We start from the raw sequence: 27,790 nt of genomic DNA on the forward strand, positions 1-27,790 counted from the left end.
GGAATTGTGAGTTTCCAGAAAATAAGCAGCATTCTAAATGGAAGATTAGTGCAAGACTGGTGCAAAGAGAATCTAGTTCCTCATCCAAACTGTATGACTAGGTTATGCAAAACACTTGCACGCTTGGGATGCTTTTCTCCACGTGCAACTGGACTTAGTTTTTAACTGCTGGGCTGCCAATTAGTATTGTCCATTTGTTGGGATGTTCAAGCTATCACAATTCATGGTGGGGGCAACCAGATCGATGGTCCAGATCATTATTCCAGCATTTTACCTGAATAGGGTATATTTGGCAGGCATAGACATGCTCAGGCAGGCCTAATTAATTTCTTCTGGATTGGGCTTGGAACTAGGTAATTTGGTCTGACCTTGATTTGGATTGGATTTGTGCTAACCCTGACCCAAACCAAACCTGCCCTTAACGCCCCTAATCATTTCCTGTTAATAAAAGGAGGAATTATATGGGCCCCATCTCCATTCTAGTCAGGGTGTCCCAAATCGGGGAGTTACCATTACGCGATACGGGGGGTGAATTGGGGAGGTCCAAAAAACGGAACCAAAACGGCCGTTATGGGGGCCGTAACGGCTGTTACAAGGCATAATCGCCATTACGGGCCCGTAACAGTTGTTACGGGCAGTAACCCTAAAGAAAATAGAAAAAAAAAAAAAAAAAAAACACTAACATGAACGCCGCTGCAACTTCTTCTTCTTCTTCTTGTTGCAGCTCCCCGCGGCGCCGCTGCAACTACTCCTACTTCTTCTTTCCCCTCTGGTGCGGCTCCCCCTCTCGTTTTCTCCTTCTCTCTCTTTTTCCCTTTCTTTCCCTCTCATTTTTTCTTTTTCCCTCTCATTTCTCTCTCCCTCTCTTGGTCTCGAAAAAATGAACGGGTGGCGTGGCTGTAAAACAGCCACGCACCTTTTTTTTAAAGTGGTCTGCGACACACGCCGCTTAGTGCACTTACACTATTTTAGTGCATGTGACCCACCTTGATTTATGTATCCACGCCACCCATCAGTTTTTCCTGATCATTTCAAGGTATGGTCCCTAAAATGAAGCAGATCCAGATCTCAAGTGGACCGCACAGTAGGATTGAAGGCCCACCATGCACTTGCATTGTTTTAGTGCATGTGGCCCACCTTGATTTACGTGTTGTATTATATATCCATGCCACCCATCAGTTTTTCCTGATCATTTCAAGGTATGGTCCCTAAAATGATACAGATCCATATCTCAAGTGGACCGCACAATAGGATTGAATGCCCATTGTTAAAAACTTATTATGGCCCACTGTAATGTTTATTTACCATCAAAACTGTTGATAAGGTTGCATGGACCTAGATCAAGGAAAACACAAGTCGCAGCTTAAAAATTAAAATATATAATAATAATAATAATAATAATAATAATAATAATAATAATAGAAGTTTTAATTGTGAAAATTCGATCCCTACTGTGTGGTCCACCAAAGAATTGGATTTGCCTCATTTTTTGGACCATGCCCCAAAATGAGTTGGCAAAAAGGACGGACAGCATGGATATACAACAAATGCATCAAGGTGGGTCCTATGTTGAGGGCGCATTCACTAGCGGTCCACCTAAGGTTTAAATCTTCCTGTTTTTTTGGATCATGCTTTAAAATGAGCTGGCAAAATAGATTGACGGCACGGATATACAAATACATCAAGGTGGACCCCAATTTCAAGGCCTCACCCACTAATGGTCTACCTTAGATATGGAAGTACCTCATTTTTGGACCATGCCTTAAAATGATTTGATAAAAAGGATGGATGTCTTTGATATACAATACATACATTGTGGTAGGCCCTATGTACATGGCCATAAAAATTGTCCGTGAGGCATACATTAACTCAAAATTAATAAATTAAATTATGGCACTATTGTTGCCATGTCACAATTCCAAAATTAAATTATTTAAATGATTTTCACTTTTAATTTGCAAACGCTTGTTTTTCTAAAATAGGATCATTTGATATTTTTTCATTCTTCACTGTTCAATAAATATCCACCAATCCATTAGTGAGATAAGTGCCAATAGATTGCATGAATATAACGTTGATTTGGGGCATCAAATGGTCCACCAAATCAGCTCTAAATCGACAAGACTATTTACTTGAATATAATTTCAAATTTTTTCTTAAGATTTATTGGGAAAAATTATATTAATTTGTTAGATATATGAATTACATAATTGGACATAAAAGTCCCTAGATTGTATGTTGAAATAAAATGCACACAAGTCACAAGGTATGTAATACACCAATACCTACAAATATGAGATATTTTGGTATTAGATTCATTCTAATTAATTCATATTGATATTATATAGTTATATAATGAAATAGAAAAGATCTATAGCCAATACCAGGTTGTCAGGTTCATAAATTCATCAGGCAATCCGATACAACTTCTCACCAAAGAGTGGACCGTTACACCATCATAAACATGTTCCAAATTATAAACGAATGCATATTTGGAATATTTAGAATATTTTGAATTTAATGGATATTTTTCCATAATTTTTTTACCAAAAAAATAAATAAATTTGCATTGTTACACACCCTGTATCGGCCGATACGGGCCATATTCGTATCGGTAACAGTGGGCACCGTTACGCCCACCGATACCGCAACGGAACACCTTGTGATCAGGTAGTAAGTATTTACTAGCCCTGTTTGGTAATAGGGAGATGAAAATATGAATTTGGTAAATCCATGAACTTGTCAGATTCATGGGTTTGCACTGGATTTGGATTTGGCAAATCCAAAGTCCACGGTTGGAGAACCAAGCTAGAAATCCATGGATTTGGAGAGCATTTATTTTTTGAGTGGTTACGAAAGCATTTATTGCAGGGGAATAACTTCAATTGCTTTTTAGAGTCTCACCATGTGGATTTGCCAAGTCCTTGCCTTTTCTGAGGATTTGGATTCGTACCAAATCCACGTATTTGTGGGGGTGTGGATTTGGGAAATTCCCAATGAAAAACAAATGGAGGAGATTTGTTATCTGTAGATTTTACAAATCCCGCACCCCCAAACAGCCTCTTAGCAACACATGATCCAGATTCAACCTAGATAAACATATTAATGCAATTTTGGCTATCATGGCACACCTGGCTCAGACCAACAGGCAAAGGAGCCTCAAAACTTGAGGGAAACCTGATTCATCATGGACGCAAGCATTAGACCAGACCCTGACCACCAAGTTTACGAGTCTAGACCCAAGCATGATGCACTGCAGGCCAGGCCCAAAGGAACAGCAGACTCGTCCCTGGAAGCCCTTAAAATGATCAAGCGTGGAATGCAAACAGCAAGTTTGCAATGGAGAAACCTTAAAACTTGACTTGGTTCAACTGGATTCCCGAAATATACTTACTCGTACATACTGAAAATACCCTAGCATGGGTGAAGTAGGTGACTAGGTATTCAGCAACAGCCATAAAACTAATATTCCCAGTGGACAGATGACAAGCGTATGTCTATGTGTCAGGGGAGGGGTTGACAATGTTATCTGCCAAAAGAAGAGTCTGAGGGAGAGCCTGAGCGGCCAAACAACAAACACCAAGCAGGACACATATGGAACACAAGTGCCTAGGAATCAGAACCCCAAGTGGAAGTGCTTCCTTCTGCATAAGATGTGAACATGTAGTAAGTACATAACAAAAAGACATTTTTCTGTGTTAATTGATATGATCATAATGATCTTTGACAGCCTAGCAACACCAGAAATATTTTTCCTACTATATCCTCACAATGGTGTTTGAGCTCATTTGCTAGATTGCCTTCCATTTGGAATAGAGCTTATTTCTAAAAATGTCTTACTAGTTACTGACTCGTTTCAAATTTCAGAAGAAAATGAAGACCAACTTATTGTTAAAACAGAGAACCAATATCGCAAAAAAGGCAAGGTGATGCAATCCAGTTATCAAGTCAATAAGATCTCGATACCCAAATTGTAAAGAATTAAAAAAATAATAAATAAAATAAAAAAAACTCACAAGAACAATGGAGTAAAAGAGGGAGAGAACTTTTATTGATATCTACATTTTCTCTTACAAAACTTGAAGAAAAACCATACTTAGAAAAATATTTGAATGACTAACTCCACCACTATCCCCTTTTATAGATCATAAATGAATCTTTATTTAAAATCCCCCCCACTATGAGTTTCATTTCAAATCAATCACAATTTAATATAAGCTAATCTAATCTTCCTTAATATGGTGAAAGCCGAATGATAAAAAAGCAAAATTAGAAAGTATTTATATATCTAAAGCCATAAAACTAACATTCCCAGTGGACAAATGACAAGCATATGTCTACATGTCAAGGGAGGGGTTGACAATATTAGCTGCCAAAAGAAGAGTCTGAGGGAGAGCCTGAGCAGCCAAACAACAAACAACAAGCAGGCCATATATGGAACACAAGTGCCTTGGAATCAGAACCCCAAGTGGAAGTACCTCCTTCTGCATAAGATGTGAACATGTAGTAAGTACATAACAAAAAGACATTTTTTTTGTGTTAATTGATATGATCATAACGATCTTTGGCAGCCTAGCAACACCATAAATATTTTTCCTACTATATCCTTGCAATGGTGTTTGAGCTCATTTGCTAGATTACCTTCCATTTGGAATAGAGCTTATTTCTAAAAATGTCTTGTTAGTTACTGACTCGTTTCAAATTTCAGAGGAAAATGAAGACCAACTCATTGTTAAAACAGAGAACCAATATCGCAAAAAAGGCAAGGTGATGCAACCCAGTTATCAAGTCAATAAGATCTCGATACCCAAATTGCAAAGAATTAAAAAATAATAATAATAATAATAAATAAATGAATAAAAAAATAAAAAAAAATACTCACAAGAACAATGGAGTAAAGAGGGAGCGAACTTTTATTGATATCTACATTTTCTCTTACAAAACTTGAAGAAAAACCATACTTAGAAAAATATTTGAATGACTAACTCCTACACCACTATCCCCTTTTATAGATCATAAATGAATCTTTAACTAAAATCCCTCCAACTATAAGATTGATTTCAAATCAATCACAATTTATTATAAGCTAATCTAATCTTCCTTAATATGGTAAAAGCCTAATGATAAAAAAGCAAACTTAGAAAGTAATTATATATATAAAGTCAGCCCACATCTTCAATCATATCAATTATCTCCTTCATATCTTTAAAATCAAGCCCCCATATCTTCAAAAAATAGTAAATTATAATCATTGATTTAAACCCCCTAATCTGCAAATAATCAGCCCAAAAATAAGCACATGTTGAGAGTGCTTTTTTGTAAAATGTCTTTTCTGAGACTATAAAAGAGAATGGAGGGGGGGAAGCGTTGTATTTTATCTTCTTCATTTGATTTGAAGAATATTCCATGTTATTTGGAGCTTAGGTGTGGTGTGATTTCATTCTCCATTCAACGGAGGTGCAAGGCTTTCATCTATCATCTTCCTTCTCTCTTCCTTTCTATCCAAAAAGAGATATTTTTCCAAAAACTTGTTCTCTTCTTCCCTTCATCCAAAACCTTAATTCTCCTCTACCAATACCTAAATCCATCAATCCCCTTAACTAATTCACCCAATTTATCCCTAATTTCATCTTTTCCTCAAATTCTAAAAAACACTAATTCTAAAATCCCCAATTCTCATGAATCATAATTTTTCAAATTTCATATTTTCCCCTTCCTAACCCTAATCATATAACTTACAAGTCAATCCCTTGAGTGCGGAATGTGCCTATGCTAAATTGGAAGTTCTATCCTTCTATTGAACCTAGTTTTAATTGATTTATGTAATTTCTTAGCATGCGAGCATATGATTTAGGTTAAGTCGGATTTTCTTTCGTATTATTTACTCTTAATTACATGATGAGTTAACATCTTTTGTTAATTGAATAACTTTATGGACTCTTTCATAATCTCCAAGTTACATGCTAGCATTAAATCATGTGTCCTGCATCAGATTCCCTAGTTATCTTTTCTACTTCTCCCTCTTCTCAACAAGGTATCATCTTCTTCTTTTCTTCTTTCTTCATCTCTTCCTTTTTTTCCCTTCTTTGTTACCATTCAAAACCTAAATCGACCCATCCCAAGCCCAAACTAATTACAATCAGCCATCCTTTGTTGTCCGTATGAACATACAAACGCATGCACGTACAGTTGTCCATACAGATAGCCTTGTACATTGGCCACCTTGTTTCGTTACAAACACTCTTCCCTTCCCTTTGCTTCCCTCTTCGAAAACCCATAAACTAATCTCACCAAATCCTAACCCTAAAATTCCCAAATTCCAAAATCCCCCATTTTTCCAAACTCAAATCTCCAAAATCTGAAAATCCCTTGTCCAAATCATAAATCCCTAATTCCCATAGCCTAAAACCCAAATTCCTAATTCTAGAAACCCTAAGTACTAAAACCCTTAACCCGAAATCTGAAATCCCTACCCGAAACCTCCCAAAACCTCAACCCTAATGCTTCAACCTTAATCCCTCTAAGCCTAGATACCCCAAACCCATTTCCCACATTCTCTAGCTTTTAAACTGCCCTAACATGTCAAAACTCATACAAGACACATGATTTCCATTGAATTCAGATTTAACCCTACGTTGGATGGGGGTTCTATCTCCCATAGATCCTGGTTAATCAGTAATTTATTAGATTCGCATTGCGGGACTGTCATAGGCTTGCATTTGAACATGTCATGAATTTGAAATTTCAAAATTTATGGTAAATTAGCTTTATTGTGTCGTTCCATTGTTCTAGTTAATCTATCTTTTAATTTCATGGCATCATATTAGGTTAGATCATTCTGTCATGCATCAATGTAGAAGCAATTGTACTTAGAATAAACCCAAAAATAAACAAATACCTAAGACAGGAACTTGCATTGAGTACCAAAACATGTGCAATGGGCAGATTTCTCTAGAAAACTAGGAATTATCTAAAGAAGCAACATATTGGGAAGAGTAGAATAAAATTGCACAAAATATCCTACCAAATGCCTTACTTATATGCAAAAGAATAGGAGTAGATAAAAGGGACGGGTGAATACAACTTCAACAAATCAACAGCCTTCCAGGGCATCACACCACTAGAAAACTGTAGAAGAATAAATATTATAAAATCTCAACCACTGAGCAGAAATTCTGAAACTTCTACTCATCATAAGATGTTTCTAGAAACATATATATGACCTGTATATATAGGCATACAACTCTTTCCTATTTTAGAATTCTATAGATGTTTTCTTGCTAGACGAGTTTCTTAATAAAAACGGAAACTTATAACAGACCAAGGTTGACCGACTCACCGACCTGACTAGCGACTCGCCTGGTTCAACCCACTTTTGAATCCCCACCGAGTAAAAACTGGTGTAGACTTGGTAGAGGCCAAATTTGCTCAAATTTTTGAGTGACTGAGTTCTGAAAAAATTATTTCCCTATGCTCAAATCCCACAGTTCCACTCAACAGTCAAAAGCATGAGACCCATAGCATGAGCCCACTTGGTCTGATTGCTGACGCATTCCCACCACCATGCACTCAGTTTGAATAATCTAGCAATTATGTTTAGTTGCACAAACTGCAGTGGAAGATACATGAACATGTAAGATCCAACAGTTGGGATCTACCCTGTGAATTTTATAACCAAGTATCTTCACAATATTTATCTATAATTTCTGTAACTATAAAATTCTTTAATTAGACAAAGCATGACTCGGCTGAGTCACCGTGTTCACCCACTTGAGTCGAAGCTTTGTGGGTGGACCAAGTCGAGCCCGAGTCCTGAGCCAACTTTGCTACAGACTTTGAAAAAAAAAAATGAACTTGCTAAGTATGCTAATCCATGTGTGCACATCTTTGTGTTGGAGAGAGAGAGAATGCATGAATGCGGTCAGTTTACATGAGTGAGAAACAAAGCTGGGCATCGAGTCGAGTCGGACCGAGTTGGGGCTGATCTGACTCGTTCCGGTTTTGAAATAGGCCCGACCCGAACTCAACTCGACTCGACTCGGTACCGAGTCCAGCATGCTTGAACCGATCCGAATCCGAGTCTGGCTTGGACTAATCCGGACCGAGTCCGACCCGATCAAAAGTACCAAGTCGGTTCGAGTTGGCACCGATTCGGATCGAGAGATGAGGGAGGGAGTGGAGTGGAGAGGAGAGAGAGGAGGGTGGTGATGGTGCTGGGTGGTTGCTGGGCTTGGAAGAGGAGGGAGGGAGGCAGTGGAGAGGAGAGAGAGAGAGAGAGAGAGAGAGAGAGAGAGAGGAGGGTGGTGGTGGTGGTGGGTGGCTGCCAAGCTTGGAAGAGGAGGGAGGGAGGGAGGGAGGGAGTGGAGAGGAGAGAGAGAGGAGGAGGGTGGTGACGGTGGTGGGTGGTCGCCAGGCTTGGAAGAGGAGGATGAGGGAAGGAGAGAGAGGGTTTGGGATCGGGTCGGAGTCAGGTGCGGCGTATAGGGTTAGATATACTTAAAAATTAGGCTTTCTTATTTTATATATACCCGAATCCAAGTCGAGTCAGTTTCGGATCTAGTCGAGTCTGATCGGATTGAGTTTTGGGTCAAGTTGCTGGGTAACTCGAACTCGACTCGATTTGAATTCGGATTGGGCGAAGCCTACTCGGTTCGGATCGACTCACCCATTCGGTTCAAGTCAAGTTGGGTCTGAACGAGTCAAACGATTCAAGTTAGGCGAGTCGAGTAGTCCCATGCCCAGCTCTAGTGAGAAATGCATGCATTGAAAAGTACACGCGTTTGCACAGTAATCACATGTCCAGTTTGACCAAATACCCATGGTCTTATGGGCCCACCAATCTGATCACATCATCTGTGAGGTCCACCAATCTGATCAGATCACCTGTGGGGTGGGCTTAACAATTCATAGGACCACATGCTTATCTGTATGGGTTGGAGTCCATTCTTGGGGTGCATCAACAACAGAATCATACTTCTAGCTGTTCGTTTCTTTTCGGTATTTTTCAAGTTGCATTTGTAAATTTCGATACAAAAAGAGAATCAATAGTATAGAATTAGTAAAATGAAAAATGACATATCTGCTGTCTCTTACATGGATTGGTTTACTTCCAAAATATTAACAAATGCACAGGGAAGAGACTCACCTATATACAACATCCATTTGCTCCTCTTTTGTCAAGGCATTAAGGTCCTTCTTGATTTCCTCATAAGCTGTGACTGTGCCATCGTCAGTTACTTCATCTGCATGAAATTTTTCAGTGGTTCTCTTTTCAACAAAAGCATCCTGCATGGGAAAGAGTCTCATGCTAAGGGGAAAAGCTAAACAGAGACCATAAGGGAGTGACTGGTGTTTGAATCCTCACCTGTAAGGTTTTCACCGGCCCATCTGAATCACTCTCATCTTCATCTTCATCTTCAAGGCCAAAGTCTTCCATACGAAGAGATTTAGCCTTTTCTCTCTGCAATCTCAACACCTCCGCCTCCTCTTCAGCAGGGAGGTCCTCATCACTTGATTGTAGCTTTTATTTAAAGTAAAATTAATCATAAAAAAGTGAGAAGCTTGATAAAGGCACAGCAAGCATGCATGTGTTTATTCATCAAAATAGAAAAAGTGTGAGTGACAATTTTAATTTATTAATGAATCAATAAACACAAACCCAGTTGTTGAACCCTGCTGCTACTGCGACTTGCTCGAGTATGACAGAGAAGAGGCCTTGTCGCACAACTTCCAATGTGGTGCAAATGAGAGATTACATCAGGTGGGGACCATCATATACATTCCCAGCTTCAAGAATTAAGCCACTCCAATCATCAGATTGTCCATATTCATACAAGGAACATGGATGGCTAGAAAATTACCACCAGTCCACATTCAACATACAATTGTCGTCCACCTGATGAGTAAGATGTTCCTATATTGGGGTCTGGTCACAATCATTGTAGGTCCTGCCTGATGAATGGTCTGGATATCTCTCATGCATGCTACACTGGCACGTGTAGGAAGGCCCCTTCTCCATCTCACACATGCAAGTCCTATTGGAATTGTCCAACAGTCCTTGTATCTTATCCAGCATCCATGTGTAAGAAGAAAACAAGATTCAGTTGTCTCAAAACAGAATGGAATCAAAGTCCTCACCTCATAGTCAACATTGTCAGCATTATAATACAAATTTTTCCTTCTGCCCCAGACAGCCTTTCTTCTCTCTTCTTCCTCTTCAGCATCATCATGCATTTCATCCTCAACTCCACCAATCTTTTGCCGTAAGAACTTTTGTTGCCTCGCAACTGCACAAGTTATGCAATTAAATAATGGTATGAAGTGAATGATGTTTCGATTGAGCTCTCCATCCACTCCAAAAAACTAAGAAAAAACACTGACTCTGGTGAGCAAAGCACAGCTGTCTTAAAAGAGCGCATGAAATGGGATTGTTTCCATATCCCCAGCCAGTGATACATGTAACAATACCGATACTACAAACACTGCCTATAATGGGATTGTTTTAGAAGAAAGATTCTTCAACATTGGTGGTGCTACTCCACCTTGAAGATTGAATTCGATAAGATGGTTAAACTAGTTCTACACCACACAACTCAAATTTGGCACAATTGCAATAGATGCACGATCCTTCTAACCAGGTGCCACTCCTGCTTCAAATCACGTGTCAACTCATGCTCCCACTCTTGCTTACTACTTGTTTATACTTGAAAACATTTTGACACAATTTCCTCGCTGCTACACCTGAATTTGTTGACATTTTACTTCACGCTTCATACGACTATAGACTCCAGATCTAAATTATTGATTCTAACTTGCAACTTGTTTGTGGTGAGACTCTTAAGCATTGTTAGACTTTTCTACACACCGTGGATTCGGAATTTTCAGTTATTTGGGCATATAACTTTTTTAGTTGCCGGAATTTGCAATTTACACATGCCTTATATAAATCAATACTCCTGTTGTACCAAAAAAGTATGAGAAACAAATAGACAAATAAAATCATTGAACGCCTTCAGGTTTTTAATAGGTAGCATCAATTACAAGTTAGATGAGAAAGCGAAGTGCAACAAAATAACTAGTTCTATAAGACATTTTCCTCACTTTTTGCAGCAAGGCCTTTAAGCTGGGTCTCATCGTCATCGTCGTCATCGCCGTCGTCAATGTCGTCGCCGTCATCCTGAATGCAACATTAAAATAAGGCAACACTAATTTTTTTGAAAGGCAAATAAGACAACACTAATGCATGGCTAGACTAACAAATTAAGTTATGGTAAAAGATAGACAAACTTAGGACAGAAATGAAAGATATAATTCAACTAAGTAAGACTTGAACCTAGTCAGAAGGCATGGATGGGATTTCAAATTCTAGCAACTGAGAGAGAGAAAGAGAGTAGTGATCAATTTATTGATGTAAATATCAATATTTCAACTAACTCCACATGTATTTGTGCATTATTTCCCATGCAACAGCCAAATGTTCCTTTAAAGACTCACAAAAGAGATTCAAAAAAGTTGTCATATAACACAAGCCATATCGGACATGCACACATCAATGTATATAAGATCAAAAACTAGAAGGATTATATGTAACCCACACCCGAAAGGATGTCATTTTTCAAGAGATAGCATCTTAAAACGACAATATTTCCAAAGAATGCCTCCCAAATAGGCCCTTATATCACATGAAACAAAGTGTTGAGCTCCAATAAAGAGTAAGGACAAGAGTGAGGTTATTTGATGTTGGCATGTTATCCTTTATGGTATTCTAAAATTTGCCACGTATTGTATTGTACTTAGATTAACTCCATTAATTGGGATAAGGCATAGATGATTATGACAATACTGTGCTAGTTATCACCATGCATAAACTATGATTGCAAGAAACCTTTGTAGCTCTCACTTTTTCAAATAAAATTTGGGTCGCCTTGCCAAAAGAATTGGCATTGCAAGAAACAGCAAAAAAAAAAAAAATTTACTTCCAACTTTTTTCTAGATCGAATGGATGAAAATTGTAAAAAAGAAAAAGAAACAAAGAAAGAAATGATGCCAACTACTCCTCATACCCTCGTCTTCTTGAACTAAACCAATTAATCACCTTTCATTTTAGGAGGTTTGAATGCATACACTCATTTTCTTGAACTAAACTAACCTAACTTTGGATGCATACCCTCATTTTGTGGAACTAAACCAACCTTTCATTTTAGGAGGTTCGAATGCATGATGAAAGAAACAAATTACGCTTGGGTGGCAATGTGCCAGGTGACCCAGTCCTATACGTCTAGGACTTGATCCCCTAAACTAGGCCAAAGGACCACGCCCCAGCTTGAAATCCAGGCCCGATGCGCAGGCCAGGCCTAGGCCAGGATCACATGGTGATAAAACCAAGGTGGTCCACTAATTACGCAAGCTGCATTATTGAAATCAATACACAGCCGATGGTCTGAATCAATGCACATTTGTGGCCAACTTAATGAGTGGATTGGTCTAATTTTTTTCGCCCCAGTTGATCTTACAGGGCTGGCAATAGCCAGCCCCAATAGGGCCAAGTCCAGGCTAGTGCCAACCCTGCTCATCCCTTTCCCGGCCGATTGCCACCCCTAAACTAAAGTCCTTAGATTCCATACTGCTTAAATGCATAATTAGTCATGTCCAAATCCATGAGAACCATTATATAGAGCATGCTCAAGTGGAACAAAATTGAGCTAGCACTCCATCCATCAGAACCATACATGTAGAGCTGGGCAAAGGATGAGTTGACTCAACAGACTCGACTCATCTGACTCTTTCAGACCCGACCCAACCCAAACCGAGTGGGTGAGTCGATCCGGACTGAGTAGACTTCACCCAATCCGAACTCAAACCGAGTGGGTGAGTCGATCCGGACTAAGTAGACTCACTATATGGAGCGTAATAGTGCGTATCAGTGGTTGCATTCTGATGATGATTGGACAAGAGCTTAAGCAATTCACAAGTTCCTTTCAATTTTTTACGACATAACAAAGATCTTTTCAGGAAGCAAGTATCCAACAACAAATATATTCCTGCCAGAATTTTGAAGAGTAAAAGACGTTTTGTACAAAAGTTGTAGTGGACCAAACTTTCTACAAATAATGACTACGAGTATGCAGTTAAAGTTTGATAAGTATTAGTCTTAGTGCGGTTTGGTAATGGCTGTTGCAGTCGTTCTTGATCCTCAATATAAGATGTTCATAGTTATATTCATTTTTAAAAAGTTATATAGAAGAGCGCCACTGAGGTCGATAAGATTTGTGATGCAGTCAAAGATCTGTACAAATTCTATATCAAAACTTTAGGGCCGTAAAAGACAATACCGCGAATTAGACTCCTCAACTGGGTTCTAGTTCTAGTGTTGCTGCACAACGAAACATGATTGATGATTTGATGTGTTTTATAGCACAAGTTGAGACCCAAACATAGACAACCCAAATAGAACTCGACCACTATCTCAAGAACCACTTGCAAAGTACAAAGGCGAAAAATTTGATGTTTTAGACTAATGAAAGTTGAAAGCTCGTGAATCAAAGTACCATGTGCTCTCGTTGATGGCATGAGACATTGTCAATTCCAATTTCAACCGTTGCGTCAAAATCTTCTTTTAGCACGGGGAGTAGGGTCATGAGCAAATATCAAAGCTCACTTACACCGGAATCAGTTGAAGTACTCATTTGTACATAGGATTGGTAGCATTCGATATGGGGAAAAGGTAACTCTGTTGATGAGAAGTTCGAGGAAGATAAAAGTGAGAAGTAGGATAAGACAGTACCTACAACAATTGCATGAAGCAGGATAAGACAGTGCCTTCTATTTTCCTTATATTTGCTTTACGACAATTTGATGGTTATTATCTGTGGACTTGAATTGTGACATTTGATGGGTGGATGTATATTTTTTATGCTTATCACTTATCAGCTTATGTATTTTAATGTTTCTTTTTTATATTTTCCCTCGTTTCGTTTATGCTTTTAAATAACTTCCTGTTGCTTAAATCTCATATGGTTGACTGGTTGCATTTGTTTATCTTCATTCCTTGATTATTTATGTTGCATCGGCCTAACTAAATATTCTTTCTTTCAAAATTTATATTGATAGATTGTTATCGGAAGATTATCCATCAGCAGATATTTGGGATTATGAAGCCTAAATCTACTCCTAGGACGGAAAGATAAAGTTGCAATGCAAGTTATGTGGAAAACAACTTGTAAACAAAATAAATTGGTTAAAATTACATTTGGCTCATCAGGGAAGAGGCTGCCCTATATAGCAAAGCTTCTCCAAAAGCTCAGGATTTATTTCAAGCTATTATCGACTCAAATACAAAGGCTTCCACTCCTTCCCCTATAGCCAATACAACCAACCAAAAAAAATATAGAAGTAAGCCTATTATAAATGAAGGGTCAAGGAGAGAAAGAGCCTCCACACTTAGTAGAGAAGAAGAAGACAGACTATTAATGGAACAATAAGAACAAAATTATAAAGTTGTAAAACAATGCTTGAAATTGGCATCTAAGACCAGACAACATCAACCCCCTCCGAGACAACATGATGCTGAAGTAGGCAATGCCAAAGCAGGCACAAGTGTGGGATATAAGCCAGGTGATATATCATCAAATGTTATTAAAAGTTTCACTGTATTCTATAGACGGTTGGGAATCCCGTACAAATCAGATTATAAAAAGAGGTTGGAAAAACTCGTTAAATCTATGAATGAGGAAGATGGAAAGGCATCTCTACCATCCGATTCAGAAGAGGTAAACAACCATCTTTTAGACACCTCTAGCTTGGACTCAGCCCAGAGTTCTCCCGCGGTTTAAGCCGTAAAAAGAGAGCCAAATGACGATTCTGGCGACAAAGGTGGAAGAAGGGGTTACTATTATGGACAAGGTTACTCAAGTTACACGCCGCAAAGGCATTCATCATACAGAGGATCTTGAATGAATAAATGGTTTATTAATTTGTATGCGGAACTTTATCTAAGATTATCAACATACTTTTGAGTTTGACAATGTTTATTTACTTTATCTAAACCCTAAACCCTAAGATAAACCCTTGATAAACCCTAAACCCTAAGACATGAGACACTAGTTTCAAAACCCTAAGGAGACAACAATCGGAAAACCCAATTTAGAAATGTTACTGTAGCTGCATACTGTAAACGTGTTACTGTAGCAGGGTTACTATAGCACAGGTACTGTAGCAGAGTTGTTGTAGCAAGGTTACTGTAGCACGACTGAAGTATTGACAAACAAAATGACAATATTATGCTTTTTTAGTAAGACACAAACATAAGTATGCTAAAAGTAAGACAAGAAAACAAAAACTAAATCTTATTGCAGCTATAATGGATGGCGGAGGCATGAGAGAGATAGGGGTTGATGTGGGCATAGATAAACAGAACGAGGAAAAGGAGTAACAAAAATAATATAAGCATATTATGGAATACACTGACAGAAAGACTAACTGCTACAAACTCACACAATTAAGACTACTTATCAGCTCAACTCTTAGAAAGATATTTAGGAAGACTTTTTTCTCTCTATTACAATCTTACTGGAATCTTGCAACTCTTACTTATAACTGAGAAATACATTGCTATTTATAGACGTTGTCGGACGTCAAACAAAATTTCAAAGTACTACAATGTGCTGATTCTTGATGCATTGCAGGAAGGCGTGGGACACATGTCCTTTGTTTTACTGCTTTTGCTCGGGACGTTAAAGGACTTGCGGGACACGTTAGTCCCTTGTAACAGTGATGAGGGACACCTATTGGTAGTGGAACTGCTGTGGCCTGGGAGAGGCATGTTGAAGGAGGACACCTAAGCTTTTGGATGTGGATAAGTGTGGACGGATGCTTCTGGATGTGGACGGGTGGCTCTCCTGCAAGAGATGGGTTGTGAGAAAATGATATCTGGCGATAGCAACCTTTGTGATGGTGACATGAAAATGACATTCCAAGGCTATGCTTTTGAAATCTCTTGAAGCTTCTTGAAGTATCACTGTCAGAAGAGCTGTCACTTTTATTGGAGGGAGCCATGAGTATTTTCATATTACATTCAACAAATGTGTGGTCCAGACATAGATCACTGTTGGCGGTAGTGATCGGATGCAACCAAATAGAGTGGGGAATGTCTGCAACCTGAACATTGTTCAATTCACACATGGTTCGTTTGAACAGATGGAATGTGCCATTATAGGGCTGCCATTGGTGTGCCAAATTAAAACTTCTGTATCCACGGATGATTGCACGATCAATCCCATAGGGGACATAGTAATAGACATTGTCTATTGCTGGGACAAGATCTTTGGGATTTCTGAAAGTGATTTCAACAAATTCACCGTGGTGATCAAAGAGCTGTGAATGCCAAACTTCAAGAGGATGGAACTTCTCGAGAAAAGTGATCAAGTTCCTGTTGGTGGTATTCAACTGACCGAAATCGGTAGCACGTTCCCACTGGATACGACTGAAGTATGCATGAAGCTTTGCTAGTTCAAAAATGAACATTACAGTCTATTTTTCAATGAGATAGTACAGAAAGCAAAAGGCTTCATTGGGCAAGTAGTACAGATCTCGGAAGGAAATGGGAGTCAGAAATGGATAATGAGGATATGGTATATGACGGAAAACAGGAGCATTTCTAAACAGATGGATTTCTAGGAAGGTTTTGCGATTGTGGGAAGGTCCATTAGCAATGTACATGGTGCGGATTATGGATTTAATTTCTGGGGGGAGGTCTGCAATTCTTTCAAGGGGAAAGATGTTAGGAATTGAGAGCATATGGATGGCTGGATGGGAATTGGCTTTTGGAGGGAGTTAAGGAGGAAGGCGAGACAAGAAATCTGCAAGGATGTTATCCTTTCCTTTGATTTTATGGACGGTGAAACTCCACTGGGAAAACCAATTGTGCAATCGTAACAACTGAGGCTGAGGGATCATCTTCTGCTTGAACTCAAGCATACGCGAAAATGCGGACATGTCCATCTCTACCAAAAAATGGTGACCAATCAGATGGAACTGGAACTTTGAAATGCCATGCTTAACTGCCAGAATTTCTTTGTAGGTAGAGTGGTAGTGTTGTTCAGAAGGCTTGAATTGACAACTTCGTTACCCGCAAATTTGTCTAGTTCCATTGATGTCCTGAAGGAGAACAGCACCACATTGAGTATCACTGGCATCTGTCTGAATGATACGAGTAGCTGTCGCGCTCGGAATCTGCAGTCCAAGAAGAACTGGAATGAGCTTCTTGAGAGCTCAGACTACATCTGTATGAGAATCATTCCATGAAGGAGCATCTTTCTTCAGCAATGAGGTGAAGACATTCCGATACGTGCTCACATGTGGAATGAAGTCCGACACGTAGTTCACAATGCCGACGAACTATTGGATCTGCTTCGTCGTTGTTAAAACATCTGGGAACTGGAGAAGATGTTCGGCAATGTGAGGCTGAGGAGAGTAACGGCCATCTCTGATTTCCATGTCTAGAAAATCAATGTTGGTCTGGGCCAACTGCATTTTTCCCTCAGCATGATGCCGTTTTCTACACAAATTGCATGAAACTGCTGGAGAAGATCACTACGAGTCTTCTCATCTAGAGAGTATAACAAGAGATCATCAATGTACACCAAGAAATGGTGTAGGATGGGTTTAAAGATCCGAACCATCGCTTTTTGGAAAAGAGACGGAGCAGTTTTCAAACCAAAGGGCGTGACTATCCATTTGTAGTGTGCATTTGGGACAGTAAATGTTGTTTTGTATCTGTCTTCTGGGTTGATACCCAGTTGCCAAAAACCTGCCTTTAAATCAAATTTGGAAAACAGATTTGCATCTGCCAACTGTTGAAATAACGAGGCACGATAAGGCAATGGAAACTTGTCATCTTGAAGATATCTGTTTAATGGTTTGTAGTTGATGACAAGGCAAAGTTTGCCATGCACTTGTTCAGAATGCTTGTTTACGTAGAAAGCTTCGCAAGCCCATGGAGAGTCTGTGGGATCTATGAGACCTTCTAAAAGGAGGCCTGAAAGCTCATCCTGTGCAAGTTTCAAATGGTCAAGATTCATTCCTGGATGGCTTGCTTTTGTAGGAGTGACTGACACTTGTTGTTTGAACGAGAGTTTCACATAAAACTCAGGGTGAGTCCAAAGGGGAGCAGGATGCTTTTTGGCAAAGTCGGAGTGAGAACTAGCACAACACTGATCAACAAGGAGAACTTTGATGTCTGCAATAGGCTATGCCAAATGAAGGTTTGGAACGTGGGACCAAGGCAAAAAGGAAGACTTGTATTCAAGGCCACTTGGTAACCACCGAATACCTTTGATTTTGTGGAGGATATCAAAACCAAGGATTAGGTCTTTTCCAGACAAGGAGGAGCCAAGAAAGGAATGATTAATGGTAAGGTCAGGGAAAATCTTGATGGACAAAGGATGGGTAATTTTGTCGACATGGAAGACCTTTCCATTAGCGGCTCTGAAAAACTGAGTGGGGATGCCACGAACTTTTTAGAGGATGGAAGGATTGAGGATTGAGATTGCTACACCGGCATCTGCGAGGGCAATAACCGGAATCAGAGGTGAGGATGGTTAGCAGATGAGTTCAACTCGAATGAGCGGAGTTGGACTAACTGCAGTAATGGAGGGAAGAGTAACAGCTTCAAAAATGTGATCGACGCCATGAACTACTTGTGGGTCGTCATCTGATTCAGAAGAATAATCAAATTGACTTGTGTCGTCTTCTTCAAAATCATATGTGATGGCTACAACAGCGGATGGATCATAGTCTTCACAGAGTGAAAAGAGTGACTCAAGATCATCATCCTTCTGAGGAAGAAGAGCAAACGCTTACTCAATCATTTTGGCATACTTGGGTCGTTGACACTTTGGACACTGTTTGGAGAAATGTCCTTTTTTGTTGCAGAGATAACACCGATTTGAGGTGTTGCGACGGAAGGGTTTCCTCTTGAGAAATCTCCATTTGCGCTGCTTCTTTTTTAATTTGCATCGTGGGGACGAATCATCTTTGGGATAGCACTTCTTTATGAAATGGCGTTTCTTTTTAGAGGAAAAGTCACAATATTTCTTATCTTTGCACTTGATAGAAAGATATGGCTTCTCGCAAGCCATTCCAAGATGGGTGTTCATCTTTTCAGCACGTTTCAGAAACTTGTGCTAGTTGCACAACTTCTGAACTGCAAGGAGCGACGCCTGATGTATCTGAACCAATGTAACTGTCTACAGATTTAAATTTCTCTGTTTGAGAAGCTTAGTGGTTTCATCGCCAAGTGGATCGGGAATAGAGTTTAGATAGACTTGTTTGAGATTAATGTCATCCTTGCCACCAATGACATAAAATCTCTTTATCATCTTTGCATAGTGTCTATCCAAGTCGGCTTTTTCGAACAAGCATACTTTCATCTAGAGGTACTCTTCTCCGGTTGTGTTGGTGTAAGATGTTGCTTCACCAATAAATTCGAGATATAAGAAACCAATGAAGGTGTCAATGGATTCTTCTCACAGTAATTGCAACTGGCGATATTCACCGAGAACGTTCCACCATTCTCGCAAAGTTCCACTGAATCTGGCTACAACTTTTTCACATGTTCATCAAGCCGTGGCACCTAGATTTTGCATTTCTGCTTTCATCCATGCATAAATATCCATCAAGCGTGTCTGTCATTCATGTGGAGGAATATCATCAAGGGTGAGGAGCTTTTTGTCATCATTCTCAAGAATGACCATTCTTGGCACTTGCTGAGGGGGAGCCCTGTCTTCGTCGATGTTACTTGCGGCCTCATCAACCTGATGTTCAGGAGGTTGAGCAGGAGGCTGAGGTGCTACACCAGGAGCGCCTTGCGTTTGTTGCGTGAACAGATCTAGGATATCCAGATCTAATTCGACATCTTCCAAAAGTTCTGACGAGACTGGTGAAGAGGCCAATAATGCCTGTGCTTTGAGAAAGGAGGCAATTGGATTTGGAGGTTCAGAGGTCATGAATTCTGAGGATGGCACTGAAGAGGCCATGAGTTCTGAAGTGAAGGGGTAATCTTCGTCAAGGCGTTGCTTGCCTTTAGAAGAAGAAGGCACTGAAGGGTATGAAGCAGGTTCTGGTGGTGATGAGGTAGGTCGAAAAGATTGTGAGGCAGATATGGATGGTCTGGGCGCCTTGGGAGGAGCTATTTGCGGAGCATAGCTTGGTAAAGTAGGAGGGGTCGCCCATGGGACACTTGGAGCTGGGATCCATGGTAGGCGGAGGAGGTAACGAATGCTGCCTCAAAGTGGGAAACAAAGGATGGTCTCCTGGAAAATATGATGGTGAAGGCGGAGGCTGTGGCGGCTTGATAGAACAAAGTTGATCCTTGAGGAACTTCCTTTCTTTCTCTTTCATCACGATAAGAGAGGAATCATGAACTGCAGTTGCTAGTTCGTACAATTCCTTTTCAACAGCAGTAATACGAGCTTCAAGGAGAGTGACGACCAGGGTCTCTTGCTAAATGCTTTTAGCAAGTTGCTTCTGATTGTGAAGAATCTTGTGGAGAGCACGATTCTGCTGAGCGGCATTTTCTGCCGGCCAATTCAGCGCTGCTTCAGCAGCGAAGACACGACACGAAGAACCATCTGTATTAAGACCAGGAGGGTCTTTGATTTTCCAGACGTATCGGGTTCGTTCTGCAGGGTAGTCGAAGTCGTCTGTTTCTGAAAATTTCAAATCTTCCATTGGCTCATATGCACAGACCATAGGGGTCGACAGTATTGGTAATGGATCCTTTGGAATTGGGACAGATTGGGAACATTGGAAGTGGGACAAAGCTTTTTGGTAGTAGGGCATGAGACGAGGTTTTGGTTGAGGTGGTGAAGGCTTTGGCTTTGGAGGTGGATGACTTGGTAGTGCTGGTTTACACGGTGAGGGAGTGCTTAGAAGTGGTTTCTTTTTGGGATAGAGGACATAGTAGTCAAATTTTCCAAAGGGTTCACCAAGGAGTCCAACTTCTAGATCTCCTACTTCATATCTGCGTTTGAGCTTGGCCTGGAAAGACTTGGACGGTTTGGGTTCGTCCTCAGGAGGATAGATACACTTGTCGCACTCGCACACATCCCATGAGATGTGGAGATTGTTTCGTCAATGCCATGCAGTGTAAAGTACACCACTCGGATCTGGGCCTATAGGAGGAGGCTTAACAACGTATTGGCCATCAATCATTCAGCCGGTAACTAGAAGGGCTTCAGAGAGGCAGTTGATTTTAGGAAAAGGCGTAGTGAAGACCGGTGTGGCTTGAGAACTAGTCTCGAACCTGATTTCCACCGTCTTGTCCTTTTTGCACACAAAAGTGGTGGCGTCATTGGTAATCACCTGGGAGGCTTCAACTTGCTGTTCATAGTTGGTGATCCAACTAGACAGAAGGATCTCCCTCAACTGCTCATGTGTAAGTTGTCTTGGGACAAACGTACACTTGGGGATCTGGTTCTGATCAACAGAGATTAACGGGGCATCTTGGTGAGATGCGAGCCCTAGAAGTGGCAAATAGGTAGAATGATTCTGCACCCGGAAGGCTACTTGGTAATGAAGAGTAGTAGCCATAACATCCTTGCAGACTTCTTGTCTCGCCTTCCTCCTCAACTCCCTCCAAAAGCCATTTCCCATCCAGCCATCCATATGCTCTCAATTCTTAACATCTTTCCCCTTAAAGAGTTGCAAGATTCCAGTAAGAATGTAATAGAGAGAAAAAAGAGTCTTCCTGAATATCTTTCTAAGAGTTGAGCTGATAAGTAGTCTTAATTGTGTGAGTTTGTAGCAATTAATCTTTCTGTCAGTGCATTCTATAATATGCTTATATTATTTTTGTTACTCCTTTTCCTCGTTTTGTTTATCTACGCCCACATTAACTCCCATCTCTCTCATGTCTCCGCCATCCATTATAGTCGCAGTAGGATTTAATTTTTGTTTACTTGTCTTACTTTTAGCATACTTATGTTTGTATTTTACTAAAAAAGCATAATATTGTCATTTTGTTTGTCAATACTTCAGTCGTTCTACAGTACCTGTGCTACAATAACCCTGCTACAGTAACGCAACTACAGTAATGTAGCTACAGTAACATTTCTGAATTGGGTTTTCTGATTGTTGTCTTCTTAGGGCCTGTTTGGCCGGGCAGATTGGAAGGGATTGGAAGGTAAATCCTGGGATTGGCCAGGCGTGCCAAACAGACTCGGGATTCTTATCCCGAGATATAGTAATTCCATGGGATTGCCAGCAATCCACTGACATCACCATCATTACCTTAAAATCCATCCAATCCACCCTAATCCCATTCAATTTTGCCATGGACGTATTTGGTTCGACGGATTGGAAGGGATTGGAAGGTGTAATCCCGGGATTGGACGGGTGTGTCAAACAGACTTGGTGATCTAATCCAGGATATAGCAATCCCATGGATCTTGCACCAATCCATTGACCCAGCCATTATTACCTTGAAAGTGATGCCATCCACCCTAATACCATTCAATCCTTTCCAATCCGCCTGGCCAAACACACCCTTAGGGTTTTGAAACTAGTGTCTCATGTCTTAGGGTTTAGGGTTTAGGGTTTAGGGTTTATCTAGTATAGGGTTTAGGGTTTAGGATTTAGGGTCAGGTCAGTCCGACTCAACTCAATGTCCAGCTCTGCATACATGTAGCACAAATGCCTGGTGGTGCAGAGTTGTTCATTTGAAGGTCCCCACAGTGGATGATTAGTGTACAGGTACTCCACCCATCCACATGGTACACGTAGGCACACAATGGTCCAGTGATTCAAATTGTTCATTGGGCAGGCCCCGTAGAAGCCAATCAAGCAATTTATCTGCTTGGTAGACTTCTCCCCATTTAGCATGGACTGTTGCTCATCTTCTTTTCCTTATCCATCTACAAGACATCAAACAGACAGCTAGAACAATAGATCATCCAGATTTTAGGACTGGCCAATAGATAACAAGAAGGGCACCTTATGAGTGGTCAAGATCATCACACCATTGTGCCACATGTACAGTTTCAGCAATTTGAATACCATTTAGATTTGTTCAATCCAAGAGTGTAACAATTCCTTAATTATAATAATACTTAGTACCTCACCCCCCTCCCGGGGGGGGAAAAAAAAGTGGAGTTTATCAATGAACTGGACATCAGATTATAGGCTGTCTATGGATATAGAAGCGAATTGAATTGTGAACATGCAAGTTAATCAAAGGGGAAACAACAAACGTTAATGATGATTCCTAGTGATCCTTTCAAGTCCCCTTGATAGTCGTAACACAAATGCAATTTGGAGCTGGGCCCTCAATACGAATGGTAAATGAAAAAAGAAAATCACAACTTGGGTTTTTCCTACATTCCACTCTTTAACTAAAAATTGCAATTCAACTAAATAGACCATCCAAACACACCCATAAGAAAATGCACAAACACCAACCTCAAAATCAAAAACTGGCTGCTCCATATCATCATCTGATGCAGCATCTGTAAACAAAACAATCATGTATCAATATAACAAAACCCAACAAAAGATTATACACCAAACACCTCCCACCGCCCATTGACTGCAGGTGGGAATCCCTACAAACTGCCCGTGACCAAGCGGATGGCAGTAGGTGTTTGGTTCATAGAAAAAAGAAAAGAAAATCAATGACTTGCCAAGATCTCCGTCGACATCAAGTGGGACCACATCCCTCTGTTTATGAACTATGGAAAAACAATGCACATAAAGTTAAAATATGCTAATGGTTTTCAATGCAAAGTAAGAGAATTGACTTTGGGTTATGAATTTCATAACCTGGAAATTGAAAAGTAGTGATGTGGAGTAAGAGAAGAAGATTACAGGCATCGATTTCGTCATCCATGTCTTCTTTGACTGAAAAGGATTCATCTCTGATGCCACTGCTCTTCTTAGGGATTCTGGAGTCTTTCTTCTTCTGCCTTTTTCCTGCTCTACCCATCTCCGGGGCCGTTTGGATGCCTGTAACTTGTGTAAAATGTAAGAAAGTTACAGGTGACTTTCTTATAGTTTGTGTTTGGGGGAGAGATGTTACAGGTAACAAAGTCTCAACCTGTAACTTTTTATCAGGTAAGATTGCAAGAAATGTAACAGAGGAATTAGGTGTTTTTCAAGTCACAGGTTACTTTGTTACAGGCAACGGCTATCCATTTCGAATTTGGGAGAGGGTGGTGGAAACGCAGCTGCATTGAAAGTGCACCTACCTGCTCTGACCCAACGTCTCCTTCTCCCTCTCTCAGCGTCTCCTTCCCTCTCTCTGCTCTGGCAAGGTAAGCCCTAACCCTCACTCGTTTTTCTTTTTTATTTTTTCCTCTCCTTCGTTTTTTACTTTTGCGTGAGTGCGGAACGGGGCTGTTTGGCAGGGGCGGTTTTGATGCCTAACTGCGGGGCCCACAGTAATGTACTTTCTTTACATCCACACCGTCCATCCGTATTGAAAGCTCATTTTAGCATATAATCTAAAAAATGAAGCTGATCCAAATCTCAAGTGGGCAACACCACAAGAAATAATCTTAACTAAATTCCAACTATTAAAAACATCACGGGTCCACTGAAATATTTATTTTTCATCCAACGGAAGCGGTTTGCCCAGTGAGTAACTCACTACGCGTAGCGTGCTGAGTAAACGCCGTGAGGTCCACCATGATTCATGTATTTAATCCGCTCCGTCCATCCATATTCCGATATAATTTTAGGGCTTGAGCCCAAAAATGAAGCATATACAATTTTCAAATGGACCACACCACATGAAACAGTTGACTTGAACTTCTACCATTGAAAATTTCTCGGGCTACGGAAGTTTTGGATCATGCTTAGGGCGTGTTTGGGCGGTAGGATTAGAAGGGATTAGGTGGAATGGGATTCAAAAAACATAATTATTACCCATGGCAGGGATTATTCCCGTTGTCGCCGTGGGATAAGATTACGGTCATGTTTTGTTGGTATTACAGTGGTAGGTGGTACATTGAATGGATATACCCACCATCATTTAAAATTACGGAGAATAACACACATGTTGTATCTAAACCGTTCATTTGTTTTGTAACCTCATTTTATGACATGGGCCTAAAAATGAGGTACATTCAAAACTTATGTGGCCCCAAAGAAGTTTTCAACAGTAAGTATTCAATCCCCGTTGCTTTCTATGGTGGGGTCCGCTTGAGCTTTAGATTTACTTGATTTTTTGGCCCATGCTCTAAAATAATCACAAAAAATGGGTGGACGGTGTGGATATAGCCCACACATCATGGTGGGACCTACACAACTTGCTAACATTAAGTGAAATTGGCACACGACCAAATGCAATTCCATCTGATCTAATTCCAAGCTTTTCCATTCTTCCCAAACATGGAGTAGAATTGGCACAACCAAATGAATCCTGTGTTTGGGCAGTGGGGATTAGAAGGGATTAGATGGGAAGGAATTAAAAAACATAATTATTACCCATGGCAGGAATTGTTCCCTGTTGCCGCCGTGGGATAAGATTAATGCCATGTTTTGTTGGTAATACGGTGGTACATTAAATGGATATACCCACCATCATTAGAAATTACTGAGAATAACACATGTGTTATATCTAAACTGTTCATTTGTTTTGTAACTTCATTTTATGGCACGGGCCTAAAAATGAGGTTGATCCAAAATTTATGTGGCCCCAAAGAAGTTTTCAACGGTAAGTATTCAATCCCTGTTGCTTTCTATAGTGGGGTCCACTTGAGCTTTAGATTTACTTGATTTTTTAGCCCATGCTCTAAACTAATCTCGAAAAATGGGTGGACGGTGTGGATATAGCCCACACATCATGGGTGGACCTACACAACTTGCTAAGATTGAGTGAAATTGACACGGGACCCAATGTGTAAGACCCGTGTCCTAATCCTTACTGTTCCGTTGGCTTTCGCGGTCCTTCCGGTCAAATTCCGTCAACCTTCGTACCATATCCGGTGTTTGCACACGATCCTAGGCTAGGTTCCGCGCACCGATGACGGCTTGATCTGAAAGTTGTATCATAGTGACCGCTCCGTCGCTGCGGTTCCAACGCCGCGTCTTGTGCGTCAAACCGACGCTTAGATCATAAGTTGGGGACTATGCATTATAATGGCCGTGGACCGCGTATTGCGGGGCCCACCTATTCCATGTGGCACTAATCTCTAGAAAATTATGAGAACGATGACATCACCCTACCCTAGCTATAGCCACCCTACCCTAGCTATAGCCACCCTACCTACCCCTATCCCTTCTTACAAGCATTTAATGCTAGCCACCCTCTCTTACAAGTCATTATTACCTACCTAAGCTACTCTCCCTCTCTCTTATCTCTCCCTCTCTCCTTTATTTTTTTTCATTCCTTCATTTTTTTTTCAAAGCAAAAAACCCATACGTATGAGACCCTCTCCCATTTCTCCCAAGCTACTTGTGTGGCCCACCTTTCCTACCCCTTCATCTCTCATCTCAACCATCCATTTTTCATCTCCCTCCATCAAAGAGTAGCACAAGGAGCTAAGGAAGCCAAGGGAGCAAGAAGATCAAGTGGTGGGTGCCTTGATAGGGTAGATTTTCATATTTTTAAGATGGACCAAGTGAGGCCAACCGATCAATGGTTTGGATCTCACTTTGGACCCTAAGATGTGGCCGATGGCCCACTTGGATCATCATGATCATTCCATGATGGGGCCATTCTCCATGGACCCCATCATGATGTTTACTTTCTTGCATATTTAGGGTCATCTAGACCATCTAATTTAGTGGAGAAGGGATCTCCACCGTTGGATCTAACTTTAATGGGCCCACATGTAATGAGACCCACTTGATGTATGATTTAGTGCAAGGGAGGGCCCATAGTGCCGGGGCCCCTCCATCACGCGGATCTCACCCTCTATCTCTCTATCCCTCTCTCTTTTATTTTATTTTCTTTTTTTTTTTTTTTTTGTAATGATAATGAGTTTGTGTGGCCCACTTGAATGGACCCCACCATGAGGTAGGTATACTATCCAAACCATTTATAAGTGGGGCCCATCTTATATGTGTAGTACCTATGACTTGGTGGCCCACCTAAGCAGGGCCCACCTCCAACATTTGTGCCAAGTCCAGCGTCTAGGGACGCTGGACGTTTGCTCGAAAAGAAACACAAATGAGCTTTTTCCCAAGCTTGGAATGGTCCACTCATATGGGTCCCACTTTGATGTATATATTAAATCCATGCCGTCCATTCCTTTCCTAAGTTTGTTTTAGGCGTTGAGCCAAAAGATGTGATCAATCAGACCTTCGGACGGGCCATGCCATACCAAAAGGTGGTTTTCACCATTGAAACCTCCCCTGATGGGTTGTACACTGGAATATGTCCAATATTGGACTTGTTTTGCTCGTAGTGAGCCACAGAAGGACACTGGACGGTGTGGATTCACTGGATGTGGACCCCACCTGTAAAATCTGTGGATTTTCAAAAATCAAAAGAAAAAATAAAATAAAATGAACACAGCAGCTGCTGCTGCTGTGTCAGAGCCGCAGCAGCCACCCACGGCTGCAGCCGTGGGCCCCACGTTGATGTTTATATGTCATCTAATCCGTTCATCAGGTGGCCCACTCTCTGAAGTGGGCCCATCTCAAAAATCAGCCTGCTCCAAGACTCAGGTGGCCCACATCGTGTGAAACAGTGGAATTGAACATTTACCTTTGAAACCCTTTTTGGGTCCACAGAAGTTTTGGATCAGGGTGAAAATTTTTGTCCCCCTTCATCTAAGTCTGCTTGACCTTA

The 27,790-nt window shown here is 40.6% G+C and overlaps 1 protein-coding gene across 3 annotated transcripts in view; it reads right to left on the reverse strand.

Moving 5' to 3' along the window:
• The window catches only part of LOC131221227 (protein THALLO), a 35,617-nt gene extending 11,257 nt beyond the window's left edge, over positions 1–24,360 (reverse strand). The window contains exons 1-8 of one of the 3 annotated variants that reach the window (XM_058216422.1): positions 24,240–24,360; positions 23,860–24,088; positions 23,676–23,723; positions 23,449–23,501; positions 11,101–11,176; positions 10,138–10,286; positions 9,365–9,520; positions 9,146–9,285 (exon numbers count right to left, since the gene is read on the reverse strand). In XM_058216422.1, the coding sequence (XP_058072405.1) occupies positions 9,146–9,285; positions 9,365–9,520; positions 10,138–10,286; positions 11,101–11,176; positions 23,449–23,501; positions 23,676–23,723; positions 23,860–23,977 (740 nt within the window). In that variant the 5' untranslated portion in view covers positions 23,978–24,088; positions 24,240–24,360. Of the gene's footprint in view, positions 1–9,145; positions 9,286–9,364; positions 9,521–10,137; positions 10,287–11,100; positions 11,177–23,448; positions 23,536–23,675; positions 23,724–23,859; positions 24,089–24,239 lie in introns of those variants that run through there. The other 2 variants (XM_058216421.1, XM_058216420.1) reach the window with 2 other exon arrangements.
• Between the last annotated feature and the right edge of the window lie 3,430 nt (positions 24,361–27,790).

Source organism: Magnolia sinica, chromosome 12 (genome assembly GCF_029962835.1).
Source record: "Magnolia sinica isolate HGM2019 chromosome 12, MsV1, whole genome shotgun sequence".
In the NCBI taxonomy this organism is placed as follows: Eukaryota; Viridiplantae; Streptophyta; class Magnoliopsida; order Magnoliales; family Magnoliaceae; genus Magnolia; species Magnolia sinica.